The sequence below is a fragment of the Micromys minutus genome (assembly GCF_963924665.1).
Source record: "Micromys minutus genome assembly, chromosome: 12".
Classification (NCBI taxonomy): Eukaryota; Metazoa; Chordata; class Mammalia; order Rodentia; family Muridae; genus Micromys; species Micromys minutus.
The window spans coordinates 31,792,344-31,811,743 of NC_137981.1; the positions used below are offsets into that span (position 1 = coordinate 31,792,344).

A 19,400-nucleotide genomic window follows, 5' to 3' on the forward strand; every position below is an offset into this window, starting at 1 on the left:
CGGTTAACTACAGGAGACACTCTTACAAAGCCAAGTTTCCTAATCTGAACAGTGCTAGGTAAGGTCAGATCCCAAGCAGAAGAGGAAGACGCATGGACTTGCATGCCACCTTACTGAGAAGCTGAAGATGTGAGCCCACTATGACACTGATGTCAGCCATGACAAGAACACAACACATAGAATTCACCTGGAGCCAATCAGTATGGTGGCCATATAACCTCAGGAAACCTTTAAAACTTTGTGCTAGTATCACCCCTGTCTTACAGACGTGCAATGTAACTATGACACAGCCAAGACAGCCATAACAAAATCTTCTTCCTCTAGGGAACAAGGTCTACTACACCTGTGTAGCGCAAGAAATGCTTCCAGTTTCCACCGGTGCATTCCGGACACCTTCTATCCACATCCTTGCTGGATTCTGGAAGCAAGCCTGGTTCAAGCAATAAACCGAGCAAGCCAAGTCCTCTAGGAACAAGCCGCTCTGTTCCCGCACCCTTCTTGCCAGGATAAGAGACTGCTGGCGCCAGAGCAGCCTTCTACCATGCAAAACCCTAGGGAACCGGGATTCAAACCCGGTTCCAGTCATTTCCACCCGCAGAAAATGATCACTATTCTGGCTACAAGGCATTCCGGATCACCTTAAGCTCTGGGTGGGCGCCTCCCATCTCAGGACTGTCCACTGCGCAGTTTAAAAGACGCGGTCTCCAGCGTAAGGATCCTGGTTGACGGTGGTGGTATCCGCGTCCCAACCAAGTGGCCAGAGACCTGGAGAAGTCCAGCTACAGGGCGCGCCCCAGACAGGTGGCGCCTCCCTCCCGGAAGTGGCTCCAGGAACTTTCACACAGTAGCTATGGGGGACCGAAGTTGGGGTCCCTGGCAGGAGCGGAGTCCGGTAGAAACAGGCGGTGGCACTGTCTATCCAACGCGCCCCAGAGTGGCCATGGGGACTCTACTCTGGTGGAAGCGACGTCTGAAAGGAGGATCACGCGACTCGATATTTCTGCCGCTCTTACCTCTGTGTTCCGCTGGCTCGGCCCTGCCCGGTTGGAGCTCAGAGCCGTGACTGCGGGGACGGCTCCCCGGGGCGGGGCGGGGCCAGAGCCTCGGAGGCCGGGCGGGCCACGTGGGCGGGAGGCGGGCCTGGGGACCCCCCACAGGACAGGCCTGGCTGCAGGCGGAGGACTGACCTAGACTTGCAGCCAAGGCTCACCCTTGTATCCCACGCCTGGCCGGAGGGTCCCTAGACTAAGAAGGGACTGGGAAGGGACCCAATTGGAGAGTTCACTAGAGAACAGAAAAGGTGCACAGCCCACCGCCGACTCTCTCTTTCTGGTGGCGGCTCTGGATCGCGATTATAGCCAGACCAGAAAATGGCAGAGAGCAAGGACCCAAGCCTGTGCATGAAGCCTCCACCCCCGCCGCTAGGTTTAATCTTGGGCAGGTCAGGCCTTGTCCAACTAACCCCTTTCCTGTCTGAAGGTGAAAAAGAAGGTTGCGTGGGCTCAGCAGGTTGTCAGCGATCGATGGTTTGTAGGTAAGTGCGGAGCACAGTAAGGGTAGGGTCATCAATAGTCTGGGTCACACACACACAGAAAGAAATATATAAATCGAAATAAAGGTATTTTCGGGATGAATACGTTCTCGGGACTTCATAAAAATCAGGTCTAATGAATGCTGTGGACAAAACAGTAGTTTCTGGGCTGCCGTAAAAGTGGAAAGAAACCCTGGGGCTGAAAATAAAAAACTCACTGGTGTCACCTGGCCCACGCCGTTTTAGATGCTTGATAGAATTTAACATCCTCAGCAGCCCAGTGCGTGTAAGTCTCTATAGATTCCAATTGTCTAGGTGTAGAGCCCGAAGCCTGGATGAGACCAGCCGTCATTTACGGAGATGGTAATTGGAGCCTTGCATATAGAGGAGGAACCTCATCCAAGGTGCTAGGACACCCAAGGGCTGCTGGTTAAGACACAAGATGAGTGCTCTGAGAGTTCCTAGTGGTCCCTGCCTGAGAGCTGACTGTCACCTCCACCGGAAAAGATGAAAGGGAGAGCTCCTTGAGTAGGAATCACCTTTTCTGCTAGCATCCCTGGGCATGAATCTTCCTGTCCGGGTCTTCTGGCCAGAAAGAAGTGTTCAGAATTGTCTTCCACCCAGATGGACTTTCCTCGAAGAAACTTTTGCTGCTGCAAGCTCTTGTCTTGGTCTCCCAGTGCCGGGCCACCTCTCATTGGCCTGCAGCTCATCTTTGGGACTAAACATAAAGCACCTTAAGCAAACCTCCTTTCCTTCCACTCTGGCTTCAAGAAGGCTCCTTGCCAAGAGACCCAGTGATGTTCAGGAAATACACACCCTCCACAGTATGACAGTGCTCCCAGGGGAAAGTCCACATCCAAACTCCAGCCCCTGGCCTTTCCCCAAAAACCTTTCTGTTGTCCCAGCCACTTCGTGTGGCAGGACATCCCAACCACAACCAGCTGTGTTAATAAGTTCAAACAGTATTAAGGAAGGGCTGGAGAGATGGCTCAACTGCTCTTGCAACTGGGCTTTGGTACACACGTGTGCGCGCACACACATACCACACACATACACACAGTCTGTGGATTATAACCACCTATATGTGACTCAAGTCCTAGGAGATCTGATGTCCTCTCTGATCTCAATTACTTGCGTGCAAGTAATGCACATATAGACACACAGGCATGCACTCAAGTAAAAAAAATCAAATTAAAAGCTCCTGAAGGCTCGGCAGCTTTTCCAGCTCATGCTTCTGTTTTCTTCCCATTGGGGTCAATTTAACACTTAAGAAAAAGTTGGAAGCCAGGCTCAGCTAAAGACCTATCTAAAAAAAGAATAATTTTTTATTTGAATGTCTACTACACAGCCTACTACAGAAACTGTCACCAGAGCTGATTCCTTCAGGAACCTCACTGAACTGAGAAGTGGGACAGGCCCTTCCCAGGCAGGCAGAAAATTGGATGTGGCAAATGACACTGAAGAAGTACCAGCAAAGGCAGAGGCTGGCCCTCACATGGCACGGGGAAAGCCTGAAAGCACAGGCTTACATAGCTGGAAATCCACAGAAAGGACAGGCTTGAGACAACAAGGCACAGGGGGCTTCATGGTCAAGTTGAGGCCTTAGACCTTGCCCACAGAAACGCTCAGACAGTAGTATATGGTTTGGAGGAATCATGTCAACCATTGCGTGAAGTGTGGGCGCAGTGGTAAGTTTCCTATACAGCATGAGAGGAAATGTGCCTTTTTATTATTACTAAAGGCAAAGCCCCTGGTTTCCTGTTTCGAATGTCAGGATATCCAGAAAGTGAAACACATCAGCATGTGCCATGGGTAAGAATAACAAGATGTAAGATTACCCCCACAAGAGTTTGCAGTGGTGAGGATTGAGTTCAGGGCCTTAGATGTGCGAAGTGCTTTCTTTTCTTTTGAGACAAAAAAATCTCATTAAGCTACTTAAATCATTCTTGGATTTTGTTTTAAGGACTCATAATTTCAAAACTCAGAATTTTCCTACTTGTGACTCCCGAGTGTAGGGATTACAACCCTGTGCCATCAGGCCTGGCTCCCTGAGAGTTTAGTTCCCCTCATGTCCTTCTAGGCTCTGGGGATGGACAGGGAGATGGGGGTGGGGATTGGACTTGGTTCCCATTGGAGTAGGGCAGGGAATAAGCAGAAAATATGTTGGACTATCTAGTCTTAGAAACTGGCAGAGAAGCTGGGCATAGTGGCGCATGCCTTTAATCCCAGCACTCGGGAGGCAGAGGCAGGAGGATCTCTGTGAATTCAAGGCCACTCTGGCCTACACAGCAAGTTCCATGACATCTGAACTATATACAAAGACCTGCCACAATCCTACCTCCAGAGGTATTAGTGTGTGTATTTTTTAGTTACCATACTTGCCTGTATGTTCCTTGACATGTATCCTTTTGTTGTTGTCTGTACCTGGGATAAAACCCAAGGCCCGTGTGTTTAACGGGCAACTGCTGTTCTACTGAGCTACAGCTTCTGTCCAACCAGACTATTCCCCCTGCAACATGAGTCTTTAGCCTGTTCTACGAATGTGCCCTTTTATACTGAACCCCAGCTGTGGCTTTGCTCCTCATATCTCATGGTCTTGATAATGTTTGGCAATGAGAACCTTTGCAGAATAAACACTGGCCCATAGTTTTGGCTATTTAGGGCTAATATAAGTCCCTAAAGTGAGACCCACAGCATGTGTGTTGGCTCACACCTGTATGTCAGTACTTGGAGGAACAGGAGTTCAAGACCTCCTGAGCTACATAGCAAGTCTGAACCCAATCCGAACTACAAGAGACCGCACCTCAAACACATCCCCACAGCCCCCACAGGACCCTAAAACTGGAATTCCTAGAAGAGACACTGAACCTTTTGCCTGTAGCTATACCCTGCAGATACACCCTACCCTTGTTTGCAGCGTCTGAGAATCATGGTACAGCCCGAGGATATATGATGTCATTCTCACAGGCGTAAAGTCGTGGTCTTACTGTTCAAGTCACAGCAAATACTCTGAAAGTAGCTATGGACGACTTCTATGCAAGTGAGTCCTTTCTGCTCACCTGGGTTAGCAGAAACACAAGGAACACAAGGAGTAGATTGCCAAAGTTGTGCATAGGAAACACCTGGGTTTCACTCTCATCCTCAAGGCTGCATGCTATGTAAATTCCAGAGCCTGTTGGGAGGGCAGGGAGCGTTCGGGAGTGACATGGTGCTGGTCACAGCAGTGGTATCCAACACCTGGGTGATTTGGATAGAGTCCACATGATACATCAACCCCATGACTCTAAGAAATGTCATCCAATCTCACACAGAACCCTAACCCCCAGAGAGAAACCACAAGACAGGATCGGGAAGATCAGAAGACTTTCGGGAGGAAATAGGAGCATCCTACATGGTTCTGAATACTGGGAATCCTAGGAGCTGGCTGGAACCAAATTGCAATTTATACATAGTTTTCTTCCCAAGGAAAACTTTCTTGGTTTGCACATTAGTAAGAGAAAACATTTCTGAGCACCTGATACATGCTATACAATCCCCTCCGAGTATTTTATCCCTCTAGGGGCCCATGGATCAGGTTTGTTTTTAACCCTCTGCTGATACTAAGAACCAAAATAAGAGGCCTTGTCCCAGTAGACCTAGGGTCCCAAGCTGGTTAGAACATTAGAACATCAGTCTTATGCTCACACAAGATGAGATGAGTCCACCTAAAGGTACGTGTTGGGACTAGATTGACAGATAGTAGTAGCAGAACCACCCCAAGGGTAGGGTGCCAGCAAAAGATGTCTCAGACAGAAAAACAGCATATTCAAGTCCCTAGATAGGAGCATGGGCAGATACATGAAACTAGACTGTAGCCAAGTGTGGTAGCTTTGATGCCAGCACTTGGGAGGCAGAGGCGGGGGAATCTCTAAGAGTTCAAGGCCAGCCTGGTCTACAAAGAGAGGACAGCTATGACTCTTACACAAAGAAACCCCTGTCTCAAAAACAAACAGACCTCCTAAAAAGTGTCTGTTGAGAAGGAAAACCGAGCCCAATGATCTATTCCCTTAAGAACTTTGGTATTCACCACAACACTGGTTTCAAATAGAGTTTTATCTAATCCAGTGCCCATCTTCCCCAAGGGTCATTTCTAGCCCTTCTCCACTGAGGCATCCAAAAGGTTCTGCTTTGGTTATAGGACAGGCCATGGCTGAGGAAGGCTTCAGAGGAAAACCTCACTTTACCACACCTGCCCTGCCCCCTGGTGACCACATGTCCACAGACACTGTGTGTCTGGTTCAATGTCCAGAACCACTTACATTCAAACCTCAAAGCAGCCTTACTTGGTTTTCCAGATAGAAAACCTAAAGCCAAAACAGGCCAGCCACCTACCTAGAGTCAGAAAGACGTCAGCAGACTGAGTTCTGGGCTCAAATGGCCAAGGCCTTAATCACAACACTCCTGATGCTAATAACAAAACCTCATCACTAACTTGCAGTTTCACCCAGTGTAGAGGATATTTACATGCCTTGACCCTCAGCAGTTAAAACCAAAGGCAGAACCTCCTACACTTGCATTCAAGGCTAGGCATGCCCCTACCTTTGCTGACTCCAAGTTCCTCTTGGCCGGGCCTCAGTTTGGCTTGATGTCAATATCTAGCTACTTCCTGGCATGTGCTGCAACAGTGGAAGGGATGGCACCGAGCCATCTCATCCTGGAGTGCTGCTAACCCTACGACCTGCACAGCTTAGGGACTATCATCCCTACCTGGATGAACACACATAAAGAAAAGGCTGGTTAACTCTGGTTAGAGCACTGGCTGCTCCTCCAGAGGTCCTAAGTTCAATTCCGAGCAACCACATGGCGGCTCACAACCACCTGAGATGGGATCTGGTGCCCTCTTCTGGTGTGTCCGAAGACAGCTATAGTGTGTGTACTCATATACATAAAATAAGGAAGTAAATACATCTTTTTAAGAGAGAAAGAACAAGCTGGTATCGGGTAGGCTGAGCACTCAAGAAGACATGAACTGTTTATTATACATCTGAGTCTGGGAAGGCAGGTTTATTGAGTACAAGCCGGCAGGAGCTGGTATACTCTGTAGAACTGAATAAAAAGGTTTGGCTAGTCTCAGCAGGAGTCTCTCTCCTCAGGGGTGCTGTCTCGGGCTCTAAACAATCCAGGCTGAAGTGGCCAACCTTATTTCTGCATAGTCAGCATCCCCACACAAACCAGGGGAAGGCTTTGCCATTCCCGTGGGTCTGAGGCCATTGCTTCTTTGACATGTTCATTCCAACAACATACATTACCTCAGGGCTTTATCCACTCACACAGAGCTTTCTCTGATCTCCACAAACCCCTGCTTTTGTGAACGCCTGGGATGAGTGTGGTCATTTGACCACCGGACCTCACAGCAGAAGTCCAGAAACGTTGTCTACCCAGGCAAAAAGATGTCCAGGAGAACAAGATTTACTCCTAATACTCACATTCAGGAAAGAACAGTCACTCGGATTACTACCTGCCCTTTAATAAGAGAACTCTGTGGTCTATGAACTGGCTGTGATGGTGTCTCAATCCCTTGGCTACCAATTTGCTGTTTGTACTTTTGGCCTGGGCACTAGCACTGAGGATGCTTGTTGGTGGGTGCTTCATGTGTTAGGTGGAGTTAACAGCAGACACAAACACCTTTCTGGAACCCACCAGCTGACTTCTCCCTTCACTTCCCGAGGAAGCTTTCAGCCTTTCTCAGCCCGACTTCATGTTACTTTTACCTAGATGGCTAACCCTGAGCAGTAAGGTAGGTTCTGACAATTTTTTACATTCCCAAGACCCTAAATTGTGACCTAAATTTCCTTTCTGGGTAATGGCCAGAGGCTTATAGCCTGCGTCCTTGCTATCACCAGCTGTAGCCCTCTTCTGGATACATCACTTTCAAGGGCACTTTACAAGAGTTTGTCTGAAGTCACCAGGCCCTGAGCAGGGCTTTGAGTCCATTCTATAGAAACTGGGCACCAGGGTCACAATACCTGCAGCAGATCTGGGAACTGACCCAGGATTGATGAGCTCCAAGAAGTCACCCTGAAGAGGTACAGGTGCAAGCCCTCCGTACCTTCTCAGTCTGAGGCAGAGTCTTCTGCAAACAGCCAGGAGTGCTAAGGTAGGAAGGAAACAGGATGTTCTAAAATAAGGAGCCACTGCAGGCTTACATGAAAACATTTTATTTGATGTAGAAATTCTAAGGTACAAAAGCATCTTACAAATGTCAGCATGACTATCATCTATTTACAGAGTTTGTACAGTCAAATATACCACAATACACCACCAATATCTCCCATGTAAAAATATGGTACAGTGCGACAGGCTGTCAGTGCTTAGCATGCTGCCAAAAATCCCAGAAAGGACAAACTTAGAGACAAAACAGGACAACAGTACCAGTCCTGACTGTGCCGGTGGGCCTTCCTCCTCATGAGAACTTCCACCGGAAAAAAAATACTTTTAACAGATCACGAAAAGCAAAGCTACTCTCACAATGACCACTTTGAGTTTGTACAGAAGGTTTTGCTGCTGTCAAAACTTAACATGCCTCTTTGAGAAAAAGATGAATTTTTTAAAAAGAAAAATAGCAGATGCACACATTGAATATAATCCAGTGGTAGCCACACAGGGCCACTGTTCCTTCTTCTCTTCCTGCCAAAGTTCATGTGATATAAATATTAGCTATCCAGTTGGGATGACCGCCTCTGTCTGGCTTTGATTGTATCAAACATTAAGCCTCCTTAGCTGAGAGATTCAGCCCTGAGGAAGAGGCCCAGGAAGTATCTACAATCCCAAGTGAGTATCAAGGATAAACCAAGGGGCAGGAAAGGAGACAATTGGCCAAAATTCTCCAGAGGCCCTCCCTGAGGCATAAAGGTGTTTGGAAATTAGTCCCCAATAGCAAGTGGGAAGGTGGCACTTGGGTACATGTGGCCTCACCTTGCCAGAGGTTCTGGTGAAGTGTGGGCCATTTAAACAACACTATGATTCACAAAATAAAGGTCAAGTCAAGAGAGAGGTAAAAATAAAAGGCAAGGTTGAAGTGTGGGGTAGCTTGCCACTCAGAAGGTAGGCAGGTGCTGGCGCTGAAGAGTGTCTTCAGATTAAAGAAGACACATCAGGGACAAACACAAGCTGTTTGTCTTCGAGACAACCACAAGAGCAAGGACTACCACTGAGAGAACAAGTGGTGTTCTGAATGAGCGTGTGCCGCATGTCGTCTTTAAAGTGTCATGATATTTTTGTGCGGTGAGAGCAGGCCCGCACAAATCTCCCTGTAATCCTAACGGGAGCACGATTGTCAGGCGGCACCCATTCAAACAAGGAAGGCATGGTTGTCATTCGGATAACAAAACCGAGTGTGAGGCTGAGAAGTACAAGAACAGTGGAAATCGTTAAGCCCCCCCCCCCCCCCCCAGAGCACAAGAGCTGTGAAAGGCCTTAAGTGGGTGGGATTATTTACTACTGGGGGGGGACCCACCAGGGGATGACCTCACTGTGGTTTTCAATGCTGGGAAGATGACCAGCTGTTCTCTCTCCTCTACGCTGTAGACAAAAGAAAGCTGGTTTGAATTTCTGCAAGGAAGACATACAAAGGACCATCTGATCAGCAGGAAGGTTACAGAATCCCCTTCGCTGAAGAGCTAGAATCTTAGCCATAGCCATGTGTCTGGAACAACTCATGTGCAGCCTGTCTGGAACTGCGGAGGGAACATGCTAACTGATCTCAGCCTTTCTTCACTCCCAAGTTCTAAAACTAGAACTGAACCAACAGCTTACAGCTAGGTCTCCTTTAGCCAACTTTCCCCCTTGGGTCTGGAAATATGATACGGTGATATGACAAGGGTGGCCAAACACCACGGGGACACCTGGTATCTCAACAGTAGAAAAGTTTTTCTCCATCTCCAGAAGAGCCAGTCCCAGACTGCAGAGACAGGAAGATGGCAAAACCCAGTATGAGGACGCTCTGGGGAGAGCCTTTGCTGTCGTCCCCAAATAAATTCTCCGAATCACACCTTGGCATACACTCAGAATTGCACCCACACATAAAAACATGATTATAATTAGAACTAAACTATAAATAAGGCTGTAAATTCTGGGGGTTTAAACACAACTGTTGCCTGCTTTTTAATATGAGACGATGGAAAGATCTGACTTTGAAATTAACAGCAGCAGGATGAGGGTGGTGGGAGCAGAGAAGGGGTATATCTTTACACACCTTTACTCCCAGTGCTTGGGAGGCAGAGGCGGGTATATCTTGGTGTTTAAGGCCAGAACAATATAGAGAACAAGTTCTAAGACAGCCAGGGCTATACAGAGAAACCCTGTCTTGAAAAACCACCACTGCCACCACCACCACCACCAAAGACAGCTGACCTCCCTTTCTCTTGAGACATTTTGAAATATAAAACACACAATCAAAATGTCTAAACTGTATTCAGAATTATATTAAGGCCATGGGTCAAGGTGCACACTGGAGAGGGAAGTATCAAGAGTTCAAGGCTAGCCTGGGCTATACAAGACCCTGTTTTCAGAAGCAAAATCATCAGGAGAGCATCAAATTTGTCTGTAGGAGAGAGGGCTAGCACAGCTTTTCTCAGAGCTTCACATATGTGCAATTACTGCAGCTGGTTTTCATTCCACATCTTACAAAGCAGAATTCACAAACTGGCAGCCACTGGGAATAATTAGATCTATCTGCATGCTGTTGGTCCTGGGCTCACTTTAGTACTTTCCAAAGCGTTTAACTATCTATTTGACTTTATTATTATTACGTTGTTGTTGTTTCGTGTTGATTTGGGCTTTGCACAATTGTGCACACACACATGCAGATACATGAATGCATTTGCACGTACACTCTCTCTCTCATGCGCACATCATGGCTAGAGCGCCACAGCCAGCACGAGGAAGCCGAAGAACACACTTTTGGGACAGGATTGCTTCATTCCTTCCACCGTGGGTTCCAGGGACTAAACTTGTCTTGGTTTGTTTCAGAAGTGCTTTTTACTTGCAGAACTGTCTTGCCAGCGCCAGACATTAACAGCTTCAAAATGAGAACATTCTCAGCTTTTCCTGAAAACCAGGGGGTCCAGGAAATACTTCATGGAGACACGCACCTGGAATGCTCTTTACTCCTGAAGGCTGGGTAAGGGTGCCTCGGTTTACTCCAGTCGCCACCATGTGCTGTTGTCTCTCTTGGAGGTGCTATGTGACTGTTTTCCTTATGCCTGGGTACCGGTGCTCCAGAAAACCTTGCCAATTACCAGCAGCCATCCCCAACAATGGAGGATTTCTAAAAAGACTAGAAACCTTCATGACGGCACTGCCTACCTTTTCCCAGTAATGGCAGAATGTTCTCTAGTGTTGAGGTAGCTAAGGACTTCCTATTTTCCCTTTCTTTCTGGAGCAAGGGTGTGCCATTTCGCCACCAGGAATAAAATTAATTCCCTATTCCTTTTGAAAAGCTCCTGTGATCGATCCTGCAATCCTACACTTTTGGGGGGACAGTTTCCTATTTAGTTACTTAACACAAAAGTCGGAGAACCTACCACTTGAGGTTGTCAAGAAAATTAGCAACATGTACCACTATGTTGTGGGAAGTCTGGGATTCAAGGACAGGTAAGCTATGTTTCTAACTCAGCTCTGAGCCAGATACCTCAGAAGCACCTGTAGGACACCCATAAACTCAGGTCAACAACTTTCTGGGTTTCCTGGTGCCCTGGCTTCCCTTCCAGTGGACATGGTCCATTTCCCCACAGATCATTCACTCAAGCCCCAACCTCTTGTTTCCCTACAGCATCAAAAAGCCTTGTGAGAACCTTTCTCTATTCCATGGGCAATCCTGAGTCAAAGACTGCAGCTCTGTTCAGAACTGGCGCCTTGCCTTAATCTGCAAGGCGGTTCTCATTCCTGGTTCAATGATGAGGTGTATGGGAAAGGGGTTGACAAATAATATTGCTCCACCCACTATCAGCTCATTCTGGGTTAAGCAACCTTACTGTCGTTTAATTGCCTGGCATGTTAGGATCTGGGTCTTTTGATCAGAAACACCTATATGTCAAAATGAAAGCATCCAAACTGCTAAACACAAACAAAACCATCACGTGACCCTGATTTTTTTTTTTTTTTTTGGACCAGCAAGCTAGATGGCTGACATGACTTCCCTCCAGTTTCCTCATCTGAATTCAAGTAGTGAGCTCTCTGCCCGGGCCTGGGATCCAGCTAATGCCCAAGGCCCCATGCTGCTCCTGGGCACTCTCAGTAACCCCACATTCCATATGCAAAGCTGAGTATCCTAAATGTGGTTTCTAATTGCTCTTTGGGGGACATAAAATATTTCTTGGCCTCAATTTTTTTTTTTTAAAAGAGGGGGAAAAAACCCTCTCTGATGATGTTCCCAGGGAACGGTCATACATTAGCAATTTAGATCCAGCAATCTCCCTCACAGAATGAATGCCAAGAATGCGCGTGGCCAGGAGAGCCTCATGGAGGTGGGAGCTCTGTCTGCTCAGTCTGGATTCCACAGTGATAATATGGCGCAAACTCCTCTGCCTGGCTTTACGGTGAGACCAGCTCACAGCTTACCCAAAGCAGCTGCTCTGTTCTCTGCCAGAGAACACAGGAGCACGTTCTCCTGAGAAGCTGCCAGTGCAGAGCAGGGAGAAAGAGGTTTCATCCAAAATACACACAAACCACTTCTCAGCAGGAACTGAGGCTTCCCTCCTCCCCGCACTGAAAAGGTGCCGGAAAGGAAAATCCCGGCTCATCTCACCTCCAGACCTGACCTTGGGATCTTTCTCAGCAACCCATTCAGGCCGGCCCAACCTGGTGGAGGAATGGGGAAAATCAATAGTTCCTGACAGAGTGCTCAGACAGGCTGCCAAAAACCCAACAGAACCCATGATGACAGTGAAGAAGGATGCTCATACCAAGCGCCAGGGCGAGGGGTGAGGGTTTCCACAGAGAAGACAGACACATAGTATACATCTAGTTAACAGGCAGGAAGTGAAGAGATGTTTCACCTCAGGGAACAGAATTTCTGTTCAAGGTTCATTCACAAAAAAAAAAAAAAAAAAAGAAAGAAAATTTACTTTTGTAACAATCCCCTCCTTTCTGCCTTCTGGAAAGGAGGTTTGTCACTTGTCAAAACCAGCAGATTAACTGGCCACCGTCATGTATGAGTGGATTATGACCCCTAACATTCAAGACTCAGCACCAGCTGAAATACAAACCACAGATTCCAATAATATTGCTGCCCAGCTGGGTAATGGATACCAGGCCTCCATTTCCAGCCGCCACCAGGGCTACGGAGGAGCAGTAAATGTAGCCCAGGGAAACTAAACAGACCGCCGTGGCACCCACATGGTGGCTACTTCAATGCAGGGAAAATTCCCAGGCTCTGACATCTTCTGCACAACAATCAGCCTATTTCAAGATGGTCAGCCGGCTCCTCGGGATTCCGTCCTGGTCAGCCATGTTTCCCAGTAATTGTTTTGCAAAAAGTGACTGGCTGGACGTTCAGTCATTGTCTGCCTTGGACGAAAGTTTACTTAACACTCAGGACAGTGTAAGTTCCGCACCAAAATAGGCGGAAACCCACACACAGTCTGGGTCCCAACAGACTTGATGTGTGACGACGATGCCGAGAGGGCTTTTCCACAAAGTATTTTGAGTTGAAGTTGCCAAAAGGGAACAGGTAAAGTCTGCAGAGTTCACGTGAAGCCAGAGCAGGCTGTGCGGGTGCCTTCCTATTCCTCATTACCTATTTCTGCTCTACCCCTTAGAACAGGCTCCAGTCCACGGACAGCTGAGGTCAGATCTAACGGAAGTGCCTTTCAGGGTTCCGTATTCTTTTGGGAAATTGGACTTGGCTAAGTATCTGTTAGAAGGCTGGAACACAAAGAGTTGGGTACTAGCCAGAATTTCATTCCAGATATCCTCCTGTGAGCCCTCCAAGTAGGCTGCACAGCCCCACAGAGGTGAGCTGGGGAACCAGAGAACAGCAGCTAAAGTGGCGATGCTTAGATTCTTCCATGTCCTCACAAAGGGGCAACTGCTTGGAGTTCATCAGTGTAGCCATGGCAACCATGTTCTCCTTTGGGCACCCCAGAGGCAAGGAGCTTGGAAGGGAGGGTAGGGGGATCCTCCTCACCTAAGGAGAGAAGAAAGGACAGAGCCAAGGTCAGTACACTTCCCTGATCCAGACTCCCTGTGCTACAACATGGCCGGAATTAGCTCGTGTGTTGTTGGGTTTTTTTTTTTTCTTTTTCTTCTTTTTAAGGTTTGTTTATTTATTGTGAATACACTGTAACTGTTTTCAGACAGACACAAGAGCATCTGATTCCATTACAGATGGTTGTGAGCCACCATGTGGGAATTAAACTCAGGACCTTTGGAAGAGCAGTCAGTGCTCTTAACCGCTGAGCTGTCTCGTCAGCCCCAGTTCTCGTATATTGTACAAATGAGACAGGCATCAGAACCAGCTCAGAGTAACACTCACATCCTCTTAACAAGATCTAGTCTCCTTAGCAGAGGAACAAAAATCCCTCCTTTAGAGCCAAAGCTTTACATGTATGACTGCAAGAAATTATAGGTGTGGTGGATTCCTGAGGCTCTCTGGGGAAGGGCCCTCCTTCCCAGAGCACTGTGAAGCAGGCATAGAGAAGAATACAGGACTCATGAGCTTCAGGTTCCATAGACAGCTGGGTTTTAAAAACAGTGAAAGCAGCAAACACCGCAGCTCCCAAGCAAGGACACACTCCCATAGACCCTTGCCCAATGCATGTATTTTGTATTCCAATCTTCTCAGAGTTAGGAGGCTGCCACCAAGGCTGACAACCAGAGCTTAACCTGTGGGTCCCACATGGCGGAAGGAGATCTACTCCCACATCCTTTGGCCTGCATATGCCAACCTCATTCCCATGTGTGTGCACACAGAAAACAAACCTAACTCTTAAAGGGCGGCTCCAATGCAACAGCAGATCTAACATTGGTGGAGGGGTTTAAGCGGCTCATCATAATTACATAATTACATCATCGTTCTAGAGCTCAACATTTCTGTTACTGGAACTAAATCTAAACTATCTGAGGTGTAATATTAGTTCCTATCAGGTTTTACTATCCAGTAAGGTGCATAGATCAGGGAAATGCTTTGATGGCTTTCAGAAGCGTGGCCAATTGTATAGCCCAGTCCCTAGTCGGGCATAATAGTGTAAGCCTTTAATTCCAGCACTCAGGAAGCAGAAGCAGGTGAATCTCTGTGAGTTTTGGGCCAGCCTGGTCTACACAGTGAGTTACAGAGCTGCACATCAAACAAACAAACAAACAAACAAACAAACAACAACAAAAACCCAATAGATGATAAATAGACAGACAGACAGATAAGACAGACAGATAAAATAAGGACCCAGTCCTAAGGCATCTTACCTAGACCAGAGGAAGAAGATACGCTCTCGGTCAGGGAAGAGGTTTCGATCTGGTCAGGGGAGAGTCCATCCATCAGAGGTAGAGACAGCTCTGATGAGGGCACAGAGGAATCGTATATGCCCGAGTCCCGTGGCATATCTGAGGGACTTCCAGCTTTTACTGCATGCAACAGGGGCTGCAAGGCAGGGCCGCTCTCACAGGTAAGCTGGGCCTCAGTGTCTTGGTCTAGGCCTGCATGCTGACTCTCCAGGTATGAGTAAGAGTCAGCTGGCCCAGTGGCCCCAAGTATAGAAGCCTCAACTTTTAGGCAGAAGTCACTTTCTGGCCCTGGTTTGCTTATGACATCATTTAAAACTAAACCGGAGTCAAATTTCTCCAGGACTGGCTTCTGGTGGCGCACAGGGGGAGGGTGGAAGGGTATAAACTGCTTCTCGAACCAGTCAGGTTCCTCATCAATAAACTGGTGCATGTTGCAAATGGCAACATACAGGGAGCGGCCAGATTTGCTCCGGAAGTAGTTCCTTCTGCTGCTGTGTCCTGGGTGCTCTCCTGAATGCAGATGGGAACAGAGCTCAGGAAGGTTGTCCATGAGCTTGTATTTGGTGCTCAGGTCCAGGGTACAGGGGACATCCCCTTCACAGGAATAATCAAAGTAGACGGCGATGAACTTGCTCAGTGCTGCAGAGGAGCTCTGCTTGGCCTGACGGAGCTTCTCGGCAATGGCAGCCACAGCCACTAGGAAGAGCTCTCCCTGCCCTGGGCCGCGGCTGCCCCCTTTGTGTCTGTAGTTCTTCTTATCCACAAAGTACTTCATGCCTTTGGAGCACACGACGATGATGAACTGGCACTCGTGGATCTTCTGAATGACCCATTCTCTCTGCCCCTCTCTGCAGAGGCTGAGATCTTCCCATAGGTCCAGAGCCACCTGGAAAGAGCACAGGTCACCTCAGTATTCATGCACACTGATGCCCAGAAAGAATGGAACAAGACAATGAGGTCCATCATCTGCCCGTCAGCCATTATTAGCAAAGATACATGGAGGCTCTGGGGTGTGTGTGTGTGTGTGTGTGTGTGTGTGTTATATGTGTGCACATGCGCACATGCTCTGTCAACAACTGCATCCACACACCAGACTTCCTGAAAGTGCTTGCCATCCATGACATTGTTTTGATAACACATGGGGTCACTACCACTACTGCCCAACAAGTGAGGAGACAGAAGCCAGAATTTTCAGCAGCTTGTCTAAGACACCGCGAGGATGTCTTGCAATATGATGGGAAGGAGCTGTGAGTGGTCCGTGTGATGAGACTGTTGGATACAAGAAACAAGAAGATCCTGGACACAGGCTAAATGGCTCTGAGAAGACAGAGTGAACCCACAATGTACCATGATTTGGAGCTTAGGCCTGGTGCCAGAGCCATCTACAATGACAGCTGGCGCACATTCAGAGTGTGACTGAGACCCAGGGTTAGCCTGCTGGACTGCAGCTATACGATAGTTTTCCTGTCTGGGCTGCACCCTTCTCTATGGTTTCATAAGAGCTATAGTGTCAGAGCTCTACAAGGCCTGTGAACCACAGGATTTGAGAAACAGGGTCGAGAGAGTAGCGCCAGCCCTGATAAAGCAAAGAAATACAAGTATGTCTGATGCTCTCAAAGGATTTTTACTCTTTCAAACTGCTTTCATCTAATACTGTAAGCAGCATCCCTTAGCCACTGATTTAGTACAGTTACTCCTGTAGGATACTGTAAGCAGTCTCCCTTGGCTCAAAAATAATCAAAAAATAATCCCTAGCAGCTAAACAGATTATATAGCAGAGGGCTACTCTGAAAGGATTAAATCCTCCTGTTCTAAAATGGTACCCAAGAGAAGAAGTCCCCAACACGTATCCATCTGCAGAACAGAATACTGACTCATTTCAAACTTTAATCCATGCTAACATTATTGTTGGGGATTGTTTCTACGATTTGATTTAATTGGGAACCTGTGTGTCCAAATGTTGAAGGTCCTTGTCCTCAATTGGTTTTTGATTGATAGATTAGGGGGCCACACGGAAGGAACAGGGGAGCAAAGATACACCATAGATTTAGAGGACGTCGAGTCAGGAGTACCAGAGGGAAATCTATGATAGCTGGCCAGAAGATTAGAACTGCTCAGCCTCTGAGTAGCCAAGGTATTTCAAAAATAAGCTAATGTGTGTATGTGTTTCATTCGAGGATCCAAAGAGTTCCTGGGTGGGTGGCTGGAAGGGCACGCCCCTCCAGGAGCACAAAGCAGTGTAGCTAAAAAACTTCACTCTACATATTGAGCACAGCCAAGCTAACTGGTAGTTTATAATATGTGGCTCCTAGGTTTCTTTATCACACAAAAATAGTGTGTCTGTCTACTAATCTTTTGACCTGTGCAGTTTGTTAAATCAGACATCAAATGTTTTTTTACAAATCTGTAAAAGCAAGCAAGCAAACAAACAAAAACCCCTCTGTACTAGCTGATTTCATCTTAATAAATAAAACATAAGTGCTTTTAAGAATATTCCTATGTCTGACTGAACAATTCCATTGTGAGGCCTTTATTCTTGAGAAATCATCAGAAATGGGCCAGCCCAGATCAGAAAAGCTTAACAAGCTACGGTAAGTCAGTATCATTGATGACGTGCAGTCTCATCTGTGTACAAAACGACAGGGCACAGGTACGCCACCTGTCTGTGCTATCCCAACAGCGTGGCGCCCCTGGCTACAGCTGCAGTCTGCCGTGTCTTCTCAGCAGCTGTTCATCTGCTAAACTCAAGGCTTTCCCAAGAGAAGACAATCCCACCAGCTTTCTAATACATCTTATTAACACCAGAGGGCAGTCTCACCAAAGAAATGGGCCAAATGGACTGAAAAACATCACATGATAACTTGTATTTGTGACAGACAGGGTATGCTTTCAACAATAGCTTAAGACTCCAATCTAAGAATTGAGTGTCATTGTTTATGGAAAAGCTACATGGTGATGGTTGGCTCAAGAAGACCTAAGAAAGCCTGGCACAGGGGTGCACACCTTTAATCCCAGCACTTGGGAGGCAGAGGCAGTGGATCTTTACGGATTTGAAGCCAGTCTGATCTACAAATTGAATTCCAGGATAGCCGGAGCTACAGAGTAAGAAAAACAAAAGGAGGAGGAAGAGGAAAAGCTGAGAAACCAGAATGGACATCCAAACATTCTGTAAATTCTGGAGCCCACTCTTACTTCCTGGTTCTCTCCAGCCAAGGCCTCACTGGTTTCTATGATGTCATACCAATCAACCCCAGTCCTTTATTATCACACACTCCTCCCAGTCCCCAAGATCCATTCTAGGGGCAATCCCATCCTCCATTCCCAATCCCAGCCAACTCCTTTAGGGAACTGCCTAAACTCCTGCAAGCTGTCTGCATTTGCGTTCTCTTTCTGATGAGCCACTGAAGCTTGACCCTATAGGCACCCTATGATGTCCCATGACAGTCTCACACTATGGTCACATGTTCCATAGCAAGGCACTCACAAAACATCCTACTGTGTGGGTGCCACTCAATGGTTTCAAGCATGAATGTGTCATGTGAGACCTTTGCTGCTGGTGACAGACAAACTAAGACAGACTCTGGTTTGGAAAGTAAGGTACCAGGCAAAAGTAGGTCCCCACAAAAGCAATGACAAGATGACTGAAGAGAACATACGCCCTGCCTAGGGTAAGAGAAGAAGCTAGATTCTGTACCTCACAGCCACAGAAATCCTGCAGGAAGTAGGCGAAACACTGGACCACGTTCATGTGATTCTGGCCGTCTTTACTGGAGTAGCAGAGGAAGACCTTGGGCCGAGGCCGGAGTCTGTCTCTGGGGAGAACCGCAGCATATGTGGAAGACTCAGGGCTTTCTTCATCTAAATGTGAATATATATTTTCTAAATTGGGAAAGAAGATAAGGTTGACACCTATAAACAAAGTTTTGTCTTTTTCCATATGACCTGGGGCCCGGGGTCTTCAGGAATGGGCAGCTAAGCTGGGGCACAGTGAGTCACAGCTGAAATCCCAGCACTTAGGAGGTGGATGCAGAAAGGTCAGATGTTTGTGATTATTCTCAACTACTTGGCAAGGGGGAGGCCAGCCTGAGCTACACGAGATCCAAGTCTCAAAAGTAAATTTACCAAAAGGAGCAGCTGACATCTCCACCTGGGGAGTCTCGGGTCTCTGACTACATCAGCCACAAGCTGTATAGTTTCTGTGGTGGTGTATCAGAAAGTGAAAAAAACTGTATTAACCTGAAACTGCCCTTGAATGCCAAGAAATGCAGCAGCAGCCTCTCAGGCACCCAGATGAACTAAACATTAGCTGAGGGAGGAGGATAACGTTTTAAAGTATAATTTACAAAGGTTAAAAAAAAAAAACCAACAAAAACTACTTTTTTCTTGA

At 47.3% G+C, this 19,400-nt stretch overlaps 2 protein-coding genes across 3 annotated transcripts in view; both read right to left on the reverse strand.

Annotated features, from left to right (window-relative positions):
• Positions 1 to 745, reverse strand: part of ARHGEF3 (Rho guanine nucleotide exchange factor 3) — a 268,428-nt gene extending 267,683 nt beyond the window's left edge. Inside the window, exon 1 of the mRNA XM_080926025.1 lies at positions 639 to 745. The gene's annotated coding sequence lies outside the window, so the exon portion shown is untranslated. The remainder of the gene's footprint in view (positions 1 to 638) is intronic.
• Positions 746 to 13,426: 12,681 nt separating this feature from the next.
• Positions 13,427 to 19,400, reverse strand: part of IL17RD (interleukin 17 receptor D) — a gene marked incomplete at its 5' end in the record, with an annotated part of 55,644 nt that continues 49,670 nt past the window's right edge. The window contains 3 exons of one of the 2 annotated variants that reach the window (XM_080926220.1): positions 13,427 to 13,700; positions 14,975 to 15,899; positions 18,708 to 18,871. In XM_080926220.1, coding sequence (XP_080782346.1) covers positions 13,588 to 13,700; positions 14,975 to 15,899; positions 18,708 to 18,871 — 1,202 coding nt within the window. In that variant the 3' untranslated portion in view covers positions 13,427 to 13,587. Of the gene's footprint in view, positions 13,701 to 14,974; positions 15,900 to 18,707; positions 18,893 to 19,400 lie in introns of both variants that reach the window. The other variant, XM_080926219.1, reaches the window with a different exon arrangement.